Raw genomic sequence first — 16,921 nt, 5'->3', positions numbered from 1 at the left:
AACCCCTACATGTCAGAATTTACCACAACACCACCTATTATATATTTGGGGAAATTATTCGCTATGCATTTGGGCACCACTGTTCCTAAAGAATCCTGGGAACTGTAATTTGTTAAGGGTACTGAGACTTGTGAGGAAACCGCAATTCCTCTCAAAGAACTGTCATTCCCAAGTGGTTTAACAGATGATCCCTTTTCCTGGGGAATTCTGGGGATTGTAGTTCTGTGAGGGGAATTGTTGTTTCATTACAACTCTGAGCACCCTTAACTTCAGTTCCCAGGATCATTTGGGGGTAAACCATGACTCTTAAAGTGGTATAATAGTGCTTAAAAGGTATGGTGTGGGTGTGGCCACAGTTAAAGTAAGACACATACACCCCACTCCCATCCTCTTCCTTTATATTTGAACAGGGCAGCTGATGACTTAGGAGAATGGACCAGCTCACACAGGAGAAGGTGGTCTGTAAGCTACTCTGGTCCCAGGCTGTTTAGCACAGGGATGGAGAACCTGTGGCCCTCCAGATGCTGTTGGGATTCCCATCAGCCTGAGCCTGAATGGCCAATAATCAAGGATTATGAGAGCTGTGGTCGAACAATAACCTAAGAACCATAGGTTTCTCATCCTTGGCTTAAGGCTTTAAATGTTAAATTTTCGTTTGGTTTGCTTGCTTGTTTGGGTGTCACATAAACACGATCCTGGATGTATTGTAATGCCATAGCCTTCACCCTCTTCAGACCTAGGGCACTTGCCATCCTTCTGCCACCCCCAGCCCTAAATTCCAACATGGGCCCCACTTCAAATGTTTCACCATACATTAGTCTCCATTGACTTAATGCAGGTGTGGGAAACCTGTGACACTCCAGATGTTGCTGAAATACAACTCCCATTAGCCCTAGCCATTGGCCATGTTTGCTGGGGCTGACAGGAGTTGCAGTTCAAAGGTTTCCCAGACCTGACTTAATGCAAAAGAAGACTCCTGTTCTCCCCTCTCCCCTTCCCCCACCCAATCCTGCCAGAGAAGATGGAAAGTCTGCAAGTGCAGCTCCTTCTGCCAGGATGAAAATGTTGCACCTTGCAAAATGTCTTCTTCTATACGCCTGATTTCTCTTTCTCTCTCTCTGCCTCCCTCCTCTTCTTTCAAAGGAAACCCAAATTTAAAAAGAAGAAGAAGAAAATGAAAGACAGGTGGTCCCAAGAGTGCAAATCACCTTAGATCAAAGTTCGGTGCACTCATGGGCCTTGACCCACCAGTTGAAGACTAACAGTTGTAACTGAAAGAAATGTAAAGCAAAACAGTGTCAGGAACTAAGCGTTTATGTGTGTTCGGATTAATAGGGAAAGCTGAGAATTTGCATTCTGGTATTAGGGGATTCTGTAGCTTCTTTTAAAGAACTAAAATTGGTCCCAGAGAGTCCACGTTTGCCTTCTTGGTCCTTTAAGGAAAATTCTTCGCTTCGGGCCTGTTTTTAGCTTGGTTACCATGGCAACAGAGCATTCAGGGGGAAAGGTCTTCCTCTGCACTGAAAGAGAAAGGAAGGGAAAGTGTAGCTGCTAGAGGAAATACTGGAGGCATTTGCTGTGCGGGCACAAACCGAAGACTTTTTTCCTGCCTGAGACAAAGATGGCATCTGCCAGGTGCAACCACCAACCAGGTTGGCAGTTGAATCTTATTACCGATAGGACAGTGGCTGCATACACCCCATACATTTAAAGCACATTGAAAGTACATGATTTCCCACAAATAATTCTGGGAAATGTAGTTTATTAAGGGTGCTGAGAATTGTAGCTCTATAAGGAGTAAACAAAGAATCATAGAATAGTAGAGTTGGAAGGGGCCTATAAGGCCATCAAGTCCAACCCTCTGCTCAATGCAGCAATACAAATGAAAGCATAATGATAGTTCCCAGGTTTCTTTGGGGGAAGCCATGTGCTTTAAATATATAGAGTGTACACAGCCAGTTTCTCCTCCACTGCCCCTGACGGTAGCAGCCAAGTTTAGGAGGAGGCAGGTGAAACTGCATGGCACACACACAGCTCTGTCCTAAACCTCACCGCTGCTCCTTACCCGTCAGTATCTGCTGCTTGAGGCAACCACCTCACCCTGCCTAATGGTAGAGTCGGCCCTGTTGCTTTGGCAAAGTATGAAGGGGTGGAGCTGAAAATGAACAAAGTTCATTGTGCAGGTTTAAAGTGTCAAGGTTGTGTTCGTAACCCCTCCTGGTTTGGTATGCAAAGTATCATCTACTTCAACAGTTCCTAATTGGGGGAACGACATGCAAACCATGGAGGAGGCTAGATTCATTCATACTACAACTCCCATCATCCCTGACCTTTGGCCATGCGGGCTGCGGCTAATGGGAGGTGGAGCCAGCACCACTGGAGGATGCCACATTGGCTTTCCAGCAATACACCATGTTTTAGTGCAGGAATGGGGAATGCTTCACAGCCTGAGGGTCACAATCCCTTCTGGGAAAGTTTCCAGGGGCCACATGCCAGTGGTGGTGGAGGGAAGAAGCGCAAGAGAGTTTAGAGCAATGTATGCTATTTTTACCTTTACATAGTAGGCTAGTTTCTACACACACACACACATCCCTCCCACTCTAGATACAGGCATTATCAGAGTTCAAGGACACAAGGCAGGTTGTGGCCTGGGAAAAGAGGGTGTGGGGGTGGAGTGGGTGTGGCTGGGGAGAGTCCTAAGGGCTAAGCTAGAGAGGCCCACTGCACTGCATTTAACCTTCAGGCCTGAGGTACTCACCTGTTTTAGCACGACATCCCGCCTGGTCCTTGGCTCTAGTCTGCATATGTATAAATGCATGCACATGAACAGTAAGGTGCCATTCAGTACACATACTACAGCAGCTGACATACATTTTGCATTTTTGATAGCCTATTGTAAGACAACTCCCCTTCTGGCTTTTAAATCAATGGAAAACACAGGACAACACCGAATTACAAATGAATACAGCATGCAAAAAGTTGGAGTAGAGTCTTTAGCAGACGGTGATAGTGTGTGGAGAGGGGCCTTTGGACAGTGATCCATCAGTATGGAATTTGGGATGTTGCAAATACACCCCTCTTTTCACGTGTGAAATGTTGGAGAGTATGTTTGAAAAGCTGGTTTGTCAGGAAGAAAGGCTCCCTGCCCTTCTGTTATTCCCTGCATCCATTTCTTTTGTATTCCCATCTAAGGATATAAGAAAAGCCTTGCTGGACCAGACCAAAGGCCCGTCTAGTCCAACACTCTGTTCTCCCAGGTGCTTATGGGAAGCCCACAAGCAGGACCTAAGTGCAACAGCACTCTTCCCACTTGTGACTTTCCCCCCCCCCCAGCAGCTGGTATTCAGAGGCATGCTGCCCCCGACAGGGAGGTAGAACATAGTCATCCTTGCTAGTTACCATTGATAGCCTTATCCTCTTCTAAAGCCATCTAAGCTTGTGAATTTCATTACATCTCGTGGGAGCAAATTCCATTGTTTACTATGCATGGTGTGAAGAAGTACTTCCTTTTGTCTATCCTGAATCGTCCAACATTCAAGTTTTAGTATTAAGAGGATGGAGAAAAGGCCTATCGATTTATGTTCTCCACACCACACATAATTCCATAGAGCTCTGTTATGTCATTGTCCCCACCCCACCCTAATACTCAGCCTTTTTTCTAAACTAAAAGTCCCCAGTCGTAACCTCATCTGGGAGTTGCTGCACCCCCTTGATCATTTTGGTTGCCCCTTTCTGCACCTCTCCCAGCTCTACAATATCCTTTTTGAGATGCAGCAACTTCCCTTCCTTCTCTCTCTCTCTTGCTTTTAGGTTGTAATCCTGCAGCAGGGCCCTTTGCCTTTTAAAAGATTTTATGCAATGTCTTATGGCTTCAGGTGTTCATGATTTATTCATTTTAAACTCTAGACCAGCATGTTTCTCAACTGAGCCGAGGAATGCCCTAAGCAGGGCCAGCACCAGAAGGCAGCCAGGTTGGGCCCTGGCTGAGGGCCCCTCTTTAGGGAGGGTGGGTGGGTAGCATTCCCGTTCCATGGCAGCATTGGCTCCCAACCCTGCCGCGGATCATAGAGAGGGAGCTCCCAGGCACACACACACCACGACCACGCAGGCCTGTGATGCCTGCCTGCATACCCCACCTACCTCTCTCATTGCGGTGAATGCTGGCTGCACTGCACATGCAACGCAGCTAGCATTTACTGTAGCGGGAGAGGTAGGTGGCACATGCGGGCAGGCTCCATGGGCCCAGAGCAGGCTGGTGCCCAAGGGCCCAGTCATGCCTGACGCCTGCCCTGGCCCTTAGCACCTATATTTTACTAAGGTAACATCACAGCTCCAATAAACCAGAAAAAGCAACACTGATCATAAAAACCATTAGAACTGATGGCACTACTGGAAGAGTTATTAAACATGTTGCTTAAGGGCTAACTATGCTAAAATAGTTATCTGCATGGTGCTGCCTGGCTTTTTATGTTTCTTAGCTCTTCTGTACAACGCTTATAGCCACATGTTCAGTTTCAGTTTAAAAGGTACAGAAACATATACTAATTGACCACCTGGGTCTTCTTCACCTGGAGGAACATTACATGCTCACAACCATACAGAGCCCCCTCATTTACCCGTGGAATACAGGAAGCTGTTTTATACTGAGTCAGACCACTGGTCCATCTATCTCGGTAATGTCTACACTGACTGGCATCAGCTCTCTAGTGTTTCAGGTGGGAGACTCTCCCAGCCCTACCTGCAAATGCCGGGGATTCAACTTGGGACCTTCTGCATGCAAGGCAGATGCCCTGCCACTGAGCTATGGCCCTTCTGACACCAAGGGGAAGAAGGGCATAGTGGCTAGTGAGTCCACTCTCCTTAACATATTCAATGAATGCATAAGAGGTGTTGTGTAAATGCTCCCCATGTTGTCTGATATTGCACCTCTGGACACAGAACAGACAAGTTTATGTACGGATTTATCCTTTCATAAATCTGTGCAAGATCTGGATCAGTTACCTCTGCCGCTTGTGTTGCCAAAGTAACCCTGATGCTAAAAGCTTGTATTTGTAGACCACATGACCTGTAACCATGGAGATCTTATCCCTACGATTTGTAGCAATGTGATTTATCTACTTGTTCCTTAGCAGCACTGGGGCAAGGCATATGGGGAGAGGAATTAGAGGTAGGAAATTTATATTTTCTCAGTTTAACTGACCAATGTTGACTACACAGGCTTAAACTTGTCAATCAAAGATACTCAACTTGTGTTAGTAGAAAAGGCTACCCACAATCCATCAAGGTTCCATAACAGTGTCAACATTAGACAGTGAAGGGTGGAAGCTAGTGCGAATATCCAATCAGTGTGTGTATAATTTATCAGGGCATGCCTTTGACTAAAGATGGATGAGAAATTAAATTCAGTTCACATCTAAAGGTGAACTTACCTAAATCACAATTTCCAAAACAAGATGTGAACCGAAAAACAACCGTCCTTCAAAATTTGCACTTCTCTGCGATGAAGTTCTCCAGCCAAGTAATGAGTATAAAAATGCATATACTAGTGCAAAGGGTCCATATATGTGCATTTATTAGTGAAAATAAATCATACTAGGGATAATTGCTCACAAAAATGTGTACTATTAGTCAAATATGCATACAAAAATGTGTTTATTAGGAGAAATTCACACTACAATGCTCGTGAATTGTCATTATATTTTTTTAAAAAAATGCAAATTGCTGCAGAAATGTGAAGAACTGAATTTAAGACTGGGAAAATGAGAAAAGTAGAGAACTCTCTGCATTTTTGAAGCAGGCAGATAAAGGAATCCAGCAGAAGCAAAATATACATTGATTATTATGTAGCTGTTCATTAAGAGTGGAAGAATTCAATATAATGTGAATTTCTTAGATCTAGCAGAGAGAGAAAATGTGGTCTGTATCTCCACCTAAAGATGGAGACAATTCTAATACAATTCTGTATCTCTCACCTAAAGATGGAGACAATTCTAAACAGTAGAGTACATAATGTTGCCGTCAGTGCAGGAGTCAGTTCTGATTTAGTTGCAGAGACACAAACACAACCAGTGTTATTGGAACAGAGCCCAGTGACCAGATGTTACATTATATGTGAGACTACCATGTTATCCGTTAGTGTGGGTGAAGTGCTTCTTTCTTCCCCTTCATATGATATGTTGCCATAACGATTCATTCTGTGTTATGGCTGTGTTTTCTGCTACGTTTGGCTACAACCTTCTTTCCACATTCCTCTGAAGGCCAAGTGAGTCATGACACTGTAGATGCATGGATGTTTTTGTTTAGTTTTTCCTAAAAGCAGCCACAGGTGGAGGGAGTTATTTGAGCTGGGGGGGGCGCATTAAGGACATAAGAAGAACCTGCTAGATCAGACCAATGGTCCAGCATCCTGTTCTCACAGTGGCCAACCACCAGAGGCCTGTGGGAGACCTGCAAGCAGGACCTGAGGCAAGAGCATTCTCCCCTCTTGAGGTATCCAGCAATTGGTATTCAGAAACATAGGGCCTCCAACAGTGGAGGTAGAAAACAAACATCATGGCTAGTAGCCACTGATAGCCTTATCCTCCTTGAATTTGTCTAATCCTTTTCTAAAGGCATCCAGGTTGGTGGCCATCACTCTTTCCTGTGGGAGCAAATTCCACAGCTTAACTATGCGCTGCATGAAGAAGTACTTTCTTTTGTCTGTCCTGAATCTTCCAACATTCAGCTTCATTGGATGTCTGTGTATTCTAGTGTAATGAGAGAGGGAGAAAAGGTTTTCTCTATCCACTTTCTCCACACCATGCGTAATTTGATACACCTCTATCACGTCTTCCGTTACTTGCATTTTCTCTAAATTGAAAAGCTGCAAATGATGTAACCTTTTCTCATAGGAGAGTTGCTCCATCACCTTGATAATTTTGGCTGCCCTTTTCTGAACATTTTCCAGCTTTACAATATCCTTTTTAAGGTGAGGCAACCAGAACTACAGACAGTATTTCAAATATGACTGTGCCATAAATTTGCATAATGACATTATGGTATTGGTAGTTCTATTTTCAAATTATTTTCCTAATGATCCCTAGCATAGAATTTGCCTTTTTCACAGCTGCCACACATCTGTCAACATATTCATTAAGCCATCCATTATGACCCAAGGCCTCATTCCTCATCAGACACTGCCAGTTCAGACCCCATGAGCGTATATTAAGCACATAAGAAGAGCCTGTTGGATCAGGCCAGCGGCCCATCTAGGCTAGCATCCTCTTCTCACAGTGGCCAACCAGAAACCTATAGGAAGCCCAAAAGCAGGACCTGAGCACAACAGCACTCACCCCTCCTGTGGTTTCCAGAAACTGGCATTCAAAAACAAAAGTGGAGGTAGAATATAGCCGTCAGGGTTAGCCAACATTGATCGCCTGATCCTCCATGAATTTGTCCTTTAAAGCCACCAAGTTGATCGCCATCACTGCCTTTTTATGGGAGCAGGTATAATAATAAACTAAATATTATTGATTGCAGTTCCTCTCCCCATGAGCTACAATTAGCTGCAAAGCAGAAAGCATGCAGGAACAATATGGGTGCTTGTGGGTTTTTCCCTCTGTGGTTAGTAGCAGAGAGAAGATGAGTTTAGGTTGGGGACCGTGAAAAACATTGGAAAAAAACATCCTTTCCAGGTCTGTCTCAAGGCCCTATCCCATGGTGTCAGAATCCTGCCTGACCAGATCCAGAAAGACCTCTGTTGACCAAGATGCATGGAACCCCACAGGTAATCCCCATACAACTGGGACCTAGAAGACTCCATTATACTCCTTAGGCATCTGAAGTATCTAGGAACCTAGGAAGCTGCCCTATCCTGAGTAAGACCATTGGTCCATCTAGCTCAGTGCTATCTACACCAGATGTTGTAGGACTGCACTTCCCATCATCCTTGACCACTGACATGCTGCCTGGAGCTGATGGGAATTGTAGGGTAACTGCATCTGGAAGACCACATGTTCCCCATCTCTTGTCTACAGTGACTGGGAGCAACTCCCCAGGTTTCAGACAGGACATTCCCAGCCCTACCTGGAGATGCTGGGGATTGAACACTGCCCACATGGGCAGATCCACATCCTCAGCACAACAATATTAGGGACAGAAATGACACAAACTGGTTTTCCTTTTCCCAATTCCATATGCAATATATAAACTGGCTCTTAAGAAATACAGGTAATGCCTCCAGTCATGACATGGCATATGAACTGTTCCTGAGAGAGCTGTACTTTCTAAACTGGGAAATTGAATACAGGAGAGAATTAGCAGTATTGTTTCCTGCCTGAGCTCTTGAAACATTTACTCTGTGTATATGAGGGCTGACAAATTGCTTCAGTTAGGCACTAACGACTGCATGCCTTTCGAGAAATTCCAAATGAAAATGAGAATTAGAAATGGCTGATGGGAGTCTCGGCAGTCTTTATTTAGCTAAGCAATAGAGGTGCATGATCAGGAGCCCCACAGAAAGAGAATCCCTGGTAGTATAAGGCAAAACCCTACCTAAATACAATTTGTGACATGAGTAGGTGCTGCTTGCCCATATATTTGCCAGGGCTTTCCCTTGCCCATAAGATTGGACCTGTTTTTTCGTCTGAACCTTCTGAACTCCTGTTTTATTCATTTTTATATGCTTTTATGTGTCTTTATATTGCTGTTTGACTGGGTTTCGGATGCATTTTTGTAGCAATCTTTTAATGATATATTGTTTGTTTTTCTAGACTGTACACCATTTAGAGAGTTATGAAATATTAGGTGATATATACATGTATTTATATAATAAATTCATAAATAATATTTGTCAGCAGTGGGTTGCTGCCACGATTCACCTACATGTGTACATACACACAAATGCACACAGACATATATATATATATATTCAGTTGCCAAGCATTTGTTGGAGTTAGCTAGAAATATGAGTTCTCTTGTAGAAAATTCATAAATGGCCTGATATAGAGAGGGACAATAACATGCACACACCCAAACTGGTTCTTATATGAGTGCCTTCCGAGAAATGGCACATGTCTACTATTAAATTCTGGACAAAAATTCAATTGTTAATAGCTTTGGCCATTTAAAGCAGTATAACTAGAAAATGCATTGTTCCCTTTTTAGATAGCATCTTAAGAAGCCAGTAAGGAATCAATTCAGGGTATTAATTTATTGAAAAATGTCTTTTAAGATTATGACCAAATGATATCTGACCCCATGATGGACTGAAAGAATGATGGTTTTGCAGATGAATTTATTGTTTCAACTTTGTATCTTGTACAGTAGGGCCCTGCTTTATGGTGTTCCGCTTTACGGCGTTCCGCTGATGCGGCGGCTTTCGTTTTTAATTTAAAAGCTATTTTTTTCTCTTTTGCGACGTTTTGCGCCATTTTCGCATCATTTTTGCGCAACGCAGCCCGTTAAAGTCAATGGGGTTCCACTTTATGGCGTTTTCCGCTTTACAGCGGGGGTCTGGAACGGAACTCGCCGTATAAGCGGGTCTCTACTGTATTTTGTTTTTCTTTGTTTGTATACACTGCCAAAATATTTTGAAAAGGTGGGTGGTTTGTCAATTATTTAAATAATATGTTACAGAATCAAGAGCAAGGACCCCACAGGACAGGTGGCAATGATGCTTTGCACCAATTGTTTCCTTGCCTTGTCTCTATTTTTATTCTGTGAAATGCTGATGAAAACACTGCTAGTTGCTAAGGGTGAAGAAGAAGGAGACACCATGGTGTCCTCCTGCTGTTGTTGCACTATGCCTCTGATCATCACTGCACCTTGGCCATTGGCCATGCTGGCTGGGACTGATGGGAGTTGTAGCTCAAGAACAACTTTAGGACACCATGTTGGCTCCCACTGGAGTAAAGTAAGCACAATGAACACTTTTAGATTACAATACTTAGAGACAAAGAGAGAGACCATTGAATATATCCATAAGTGTGTATCGTGAACCTGGCCTGCACCAGGGATTATCTCTCCTGACACCCCACGCTTGGTTCAGGAAATCCCCACCCGGCAGGACACTTGCCTCAGCCTGGGTCAGATATGCTCTCTGCACCACAAGCTTCAGCCCTTCTACCTTTTGTCACACTCAAAAGTGATCGCTGGTGTGCCCTGTTAGCACAATAGGATGTAGATACGGGAACTGGATAGGACCCTAATACGGTAGCACACATAACCAGGCAGACACGCAGGAATTTAAATGGACCAAATAACTTTATTAAAATACAAGATGTTAAGTAGTATATTGATGTGTAGTCCCTGTCTTCCCTACCTGTCCTGCCCCCCTCTAGCTAATATGTAATTCATCCCTTTCCACCCAGCTCATTCCCACAACACAACCTCCCTCCTTCCACTCCATCCCAATAATAAAAACAAAACTCCCCACAGTCAAAACCAACTGTCTTTTTATTCAGACCTCCCTTAGAACTCTCACTCACATACTCCCTCCCACCTGGCAGTCTGACATCACGCATACTCCCAGGCATTGCATTAATGCCTTCAAACCCATAACACATTTAATAACAGTTCCCAACAAGTGGTTTCATTACAGTGGGTCTTTGCCTTTGCTAATTCCCTTGCTCCTCTCTGCAACAAAATTTCTGTTCCCGAAAAATCTTAAACAGCACCTATTCATATAAATTCTTTTTATATTTTTCCTAAGCACCTCCATCTGCATTCTATATGTAGAATAGCTTTACACACACACACACACACACACACAGAGAGAGAGAGAGAGAGAGAGAGAGAGAGAGAGAGAGAGAATTGTATTATTTTCTTTCCCAGCATCTGCTGTTCAAATTATGGGGATTTTGCCCATAGCCACATCTTGAGCTTTTCTCAAGAGGGTTAAATCTGATACTGTGCATGAGAGAAAAATGCAAGGGAAGCTTATTTCCCCTCAGTGAGCGTGAGATGTGGGAAAGCAGCAACTACTTTAATCACAATTTTTTGGCTGCCAGCCCAAAATTGCATATTTGTGAGTGGTCCGTTGCTCCCCCCCCCCTTTTGCAAAGAAATACTTCCAAGATTTGGGTGATAAGTTTCAGCTAGTAGTACAGCATGTTTGCTGATTCTTTCACATTCTGCACTCATGCGTTATTTATAGATTGCGAAGAAATCTTAAATAGCTACATTTGCTGTCAAACAGCTTTCATAATAAGTGATTGCTTTCCCTCCAAGGATCCTCTTGTTAACGTGATAGTGGCCCACTTCGGATATCACACTGAAGTTTAGCAGTTAAGCCATAGTTCAGTGTGATGAGAACAATCCACAGTGAGAATCGAACTCATGCACTCCCCCCTCCATATTTAATGTAGCTGCAGGAAGGAGTTTGAAATCTTTCTCTATCAGTTTCCATTCACCATTTTGCTGCCCATTCACCCAGTTTTGGGGAGACCCTATTGGAGCTCTTTGCAATCCTTTAAAAGAAAAAGAAACACCTTGAAGAATTTTGTGTCATCAGCAAATTTGGCTCTTCACTGCTCACCCCTAACTCTAAATCATTTATGAACAAATTTAAAAGCACAAGTCCCAATACTGATCCTTCGAACTCCACTTTCTACATCCCATCATTGGGAGAACTGTCCCTTTATTCTTACTTCCTGCTTCTTCTTTCTTAACCAGTTAATTCATAAGAAGACACATCCTTGTACTCTATGACTGGTAAGCTTACTTAGTAGTCTTTGGTGAGGTATTTTATCAAAAGCTTTTTGCCAATTTAAGTACACAATGTCAACAGGATCACATCAATCTATATGCTTGTTGACACTTTCAAAGTATTCTAAAAGGTTAGTGAGACCTCAGGACTTACCTTGCATAAGCCATGCTGGTTCTGCTTCAGCAAGACTTGTTCTTCTATATGCTTCAAAATTCTGTCTTTAATCTTGTTTTCCACCAGATATTCCCAGAAGATATATTAAGCTAACCAGCTTGTAATATCCCGGATCCGCTCTAGACCCCCTTTTTAAAATTGGTTTTATATTGGACATTTGTTAGTCCTCAGGGACAAAGACGGATCTTAGGGACAAGTTACTATTTTTGTTAGAAATTTCACATCTGAGAATTGCAGTTTTAATATCCTTATTCTCTTGTAGCACCTGATTGAATGTGCTCATTTTTATTATCACTAATGTATTTCACACCTTTCTCAACCAATATTCAGTACTTCGGCATGTTCTCATTTGGATAAAGATGAGTTCATATCTGCCTTGTGAAATATGCTTGCATTCAGAGGTGAAATGTAATTTATTTATTTGCATCACAAAGAGGATGTAACTTGAGCAATTCTTATCTTTTAGGTGAAGGAAGCAATGCAAAGAATCCATGACAGAGGCAATATAGGAAAATTAATTCTGGATGTGGAAAAAACACCAACTCCATTGGTGAGTAGAAAGGAGAAAACTCTTTAAAGGTTTTAAGCAGGGGAAGCTAACATTTTGTTTCTTTTGGTTTTGCCTGAGGGCCATATTCACTCTCGAGGAACCCTCAGCAGAGTCACATGCCAGCAGTGGATGTAACCACAAGGGGCTGTAGCCAGCAGAGACTGGTGGCTCCAACGTCGGTGGGCAGTAAATCTGCTCTGGACTTTCAAGGAGCTATGTTTCTTTCAAGGAACCTATTCCCAATATAGGTTCAGCACCTTGGACAGCTCCTTGAAAATTCAAACTAAAACCTGGAGTGGATTCACTGTCCCACTGACATCGGAGCCACCAGCCTCCACTATGTGCAGCCAGTCCACACTCTCTATCACACACACAAGTATATACACAGAGAGAGAGAGAGGCTCCCAGGCTCCCTGCCAGGTAACTGTGCAGATCAGCTGCAGAGGAGAGTTATCACCCCCTAGATGCTCACCAAATGATTAATCTGGTGACCAGGGAGTGGGGTATTTGCACCCCCATCAAGACACTAGGCTTGGTGGGAAAGTGTGAACCTCCATGCTCACCTCAGCACTGTATCTACTTCATTTTTGTTTTCTTTTTGCTGCCACCGCCAAAATCAGTGGGGTCTCAGGTGAGGTGTCAAAAATTGGCTTAGGAGGCCTGATCTGGCCCCTGGGGCCTAGGGATAAGTACCCCTGGTTCAAAATTTTAAAGCCTAGGATCTACATACCCAAGAGACCACCTCTCCCTAAATCAGCCCATGTTCCAGCTGCAATCAGAAAATCAGGCCTGGCCCACTGGACTGGAAGCATATCTTTCACTGCTGTAGCCTATAGGCTCTGGAATAGTTTGCCTGTTGAGATCAATAGGTGCTTGTCTATTTATTTTTTGCAAGGAATATGCCATTCCCTCCCCCCCAGAAACTGGTATTCAGAAGCATGCTGTCTCCGACAGTGGAGGTGGAACACAGCCATCGTGGTTAGTAGCCATTGATAGCCTTATCCTCCATGAATTCCATAGTTATCTACATGCTGTGTGAAGTCCTTTCCTTTGCCTGTCCTAAATCTTCCAGTATTAAGCTCCATTGGATGTCCATGAGTTCTAGTGTTATGAGAGAGGGAGAAAAGCTTTTCTCTATCCACTTTTTTCACACCATGCAGAATTTTATCCACCTGTCTCATGTCTCCTCTGACTCTTCTTTTCTCTTGCATTTCTCCATCCCATCCTTTTCTCTGAGTAGAACTGACACTGGCTACAATACTGAATATTTTCCCCCACGTCCTTATGGGCCAACACGGCTACCCTATAACTTCTGTTTTAACTCATTTACTCAGAATTCCTCAGCCTTTTGGTTTGTTCTCACAGATGGCCAATGACAGTACAGAAACCAGTGAAGCTGGCGAAGAGGAAGAAGACCATGAGGGGGACAATGAGAATAAAGAGCGTATACCATTCATCCAGCAATAGCTATGACCGGTGGGAATGGAAGTGAGAAGAATTGATAGAGTAGAAGAAGGGAAAGATGACTGGGAGATCTGTTGTGTTCACCAGTGAACAAATGCTCTAGTACAGTGTGTGTTGTTCTTTCTTTGTCTGCAGTCAGCTGAGCTATAAGCTGTTGATCATTGATGTTTTGAAACTCAAGTGCCATTCCCACCCACCTGGTACAGTATTATAACATTACACCGCTTGACACCCAGTTTGCCTGTTGAGTTCCTGTCTTAAGCCTGTCTGCAGTAATCTGAGGCATGGACCTCTTCTTGTGTGGTTTCAAAAAGGCACATTTTCAAGCTGGCTTAGAAGGGTGAGTTATGGGTGGCTTGCTTTTTTTAGGGCCACATTCACATAATACATTTAGACCACTATTATCCCAATTGAAACAGCCATGGTTTCCCCCAAAGAATCCTGGGAAGAGTAGTTTGTGAAGTTCCCCTCATACAGCTACAATTCCCACAGCTCTCTTGGAAGAGGGACTGATTGTTAAACCACTCTAACAATTGTAGCTCTGTGAGGAGAATAGGGGTCTCCTAACAACTCTTGGCACCCTTCACAAACTACTCTTCCCAGGATTCTTTGGGGGAAACCATGGCTGTTTCAATTGGGATAATAGTGGTCTAAATGTATTATGTGAATGTGGCCTAAGTCTCTGCTATTCTGCTGGCTAGCCCTGTAAAATGATTATAAAAAATGAGGTTTTCAAATTCGTAACCCATTTATATTAGTTGGTGAGCAGACACACTCACCTGCCCAAAGATCATTCTGTGGTGGAGAAAACAGATATGCATACTCCTTTCAGCATTGCACATTAGGCCTTGGGTGATCAGGGCACATAGACACAGGCATGCGTAGGCTTGATTCACATGAGCATTATTTTCCTTTAAAAAGAGAAGGAAAGTCTTGTGAATTGGGCCTTCATGCAAATAGGCCTACACTAGGGATGGGGGAGAAATTCTGTTCAGTTTGCAGTTAAAACTGAATCTCTTACATTCGCACTTTCCAAAACAATAAGAGAACCGAATCCTTTGAAATTTGCACTTCTACAAATTTTGTGATGCAGTTCTCTAACCAATGTTTACAAAAATATGATAGGGGAAAGTGTACATAAAGATGAATATATTAGTGAAGCAACATACAAACATGCATTAGATTAGGAGAAATTGCTTGTAAAAGTGGGTACATTGGTCAAAACCGCAGACAAAAATGTGTTTATTAGGAGAAATTTGCACTAAAATGCTGATGAATTTTCATGAGGATTTTTTAAAAAAAACACAAATTGGTGTGGAAATGTGGATCACTGAATTTAAGATTGGAAAAATTAGAAATTGAGAGAACCAAAATTGACAGCTCCTTCCATCCCTAGCCTACGTTGCCTTATACTTCCCATGATGGGGAGAAGCACCCATTCCTCCACTCCAAATTTCAATCTTTAACTGAGTGATGGTGTGAGCCGGCCCAAGATCGAGGATATCTCCATATTCACAAAGAAGCAGGCCTACAACACAGAAGTCAGTTAGGATTTTCACCTGCACAGTAATCCCACGCGTTTCTTGAATGCTCCTAACTATGAAAGGAGCTGCTAGATGGGAGTGAGAATGCTCCTTTTGAACTACTGACAAAGGCTGCTTACAGGACAGTTCTCCATGCATCCCTTCCCCTAATGATACTTCATCTCCTAAACAAACAAGTCCTTCTTAATTTCTCAAGAAAAGAAAATACCTCATTTGTACTCTGTTTGGTGTACAAGGAAATAGACTAGAATGACACTGAGATGCACTGATTGGCCAGAACCCACTAATTAATTGAAAACTGTTTCAATCAATTTGCTGACAAATATGTTTACAGTAGGCCCATCTAAGTTTTGTTGCCTTATGAAGAAAAGCGTAAAAGATAGGTTTTTCCCCAAGTCCTAAAAAACTCTTTTACCACAAAGAACTACAGAACTTCCTGACTAATTTGAAAGCAAAGTGCACTCTTCATATGGTTTCAAGGTTGGCCAATGGCATCCCTCTCTGTTCAATAGATATGGGGAAATGTTAGTTTGTTATTCCTTCATCCAAGGCACCAAAAACAGTGCTGACCCACTTTAGGTAATTATTCTCTCAGTTTGAAGCTCTTTGCTAAACACTGATTTAAATAAGAACTGTGTCAGAGCCCGAGACAGGCCTGTAGACGTCAGAGCCCTGCCCTTCCACACTGGCACAGCACATCCACACCCGTGTAATCCTATCTTTGTACGTTTTACTAATTAAAGAAAACATCTTACCTAAATGTGTAGTTGAACTGTTAAAGGACAGCAAAGAAAAATCAGTTGCTCACATTTTACTCACAGTGACGAGGATGGATGGGTTTGAATTGAATGGATGGGTATGTCATTTTAACAATTCCTGTTCTGTTCTTTTGCTAATTTTCCTGCATTATGTTCAGTGTATGGCTGTCTTCTTTGTTCGCATGAAAATTGGATTTGGGTGGTAAATCATTATATATTGAGACTACCAGAATTTAGCTTGACTCTAAATTAACAAAGCTACAGATACAAACAAATTGGTTTTAGGATGAGTAATCCTAAAAAAGGGAGCAGTGGAAGTAGCATGGTCAAAGTATTAGAAGAAAGAATCAGATTTGCATGCACTATTTAGCATAATTCCATCATCTCTCTTTATCCTATGGCCGTATCAGGCCATACCTTGCAGTTGGTGAGCAGTTAAAGTGAAGTCAGTCAGAATGTCACAGCCATTGATACTGTGGCTCCAGCCTTTAAAAGAAACAGCCATTCAATTTTAATTAAATAGTAAAGTAGAAGGGAAGAGAGAGAGAACAACATTTAACCAGAGCTTGGAAACGTTACTATTTTGAACTACAACTCTCATCAGCCCCAGCCACCATGGCCACTGGATTGGGCTGATGGGAGTTGTAGTTCAAAAAAGTAACTTTTCCAAGCTCTACATTTAACTTAGAGAAAAATCCTATGCACATTTACTCAGAAGCAAGTCCTACCCTATTCAATGGAGGAT

The 16,921-nt window shown here is 42.8% G+C and overlaps 1 protein-coding gene across 1 annotated transcript in view; it reads left to right on the top strand.

Moving 5' to 3' along the window:
* VAT1L (vesicle amine transport 1 like) overlaps positions 1-13,877 on the top strand; it is an 81,310-nt gene extending 67,433 nt beyond the window's left edge. The window contains exons 8-9 of the mRNA XM_061594685.1: positions 12,327-12,410; positions 13,776-13,877. Coding sequence (XP_061450669.1) covers positions 12,327-12,410; positions 13,776-13,877 — 186 coding nt within the window. The remainder of the gene's footprint in view (positions 1-12,326; positions 12,411-13,775) is intronic.
* The last annotated feature ends 3,044 nt before the right edge of the window (positions 13,878-16,921 follow it).

The sequence above is a fragment of the Rhineura floridana genome, chromosome 13 (assembly GCF_030035675.1).
Source record: "Rhineura floridana isolate rRhiFlo1 chromosome 13, rRhiFlo1.hap2, whole genome shotgun sequence".
NCBI lineage: Eukaryota > Metazoa > Chordata > Lepidosauria > Squamata > Rhineuridae > Rhineura > Rhineura floridana.
This window is presented reverse-complemented; position numbering and strand designations above follow the sequence as displayed.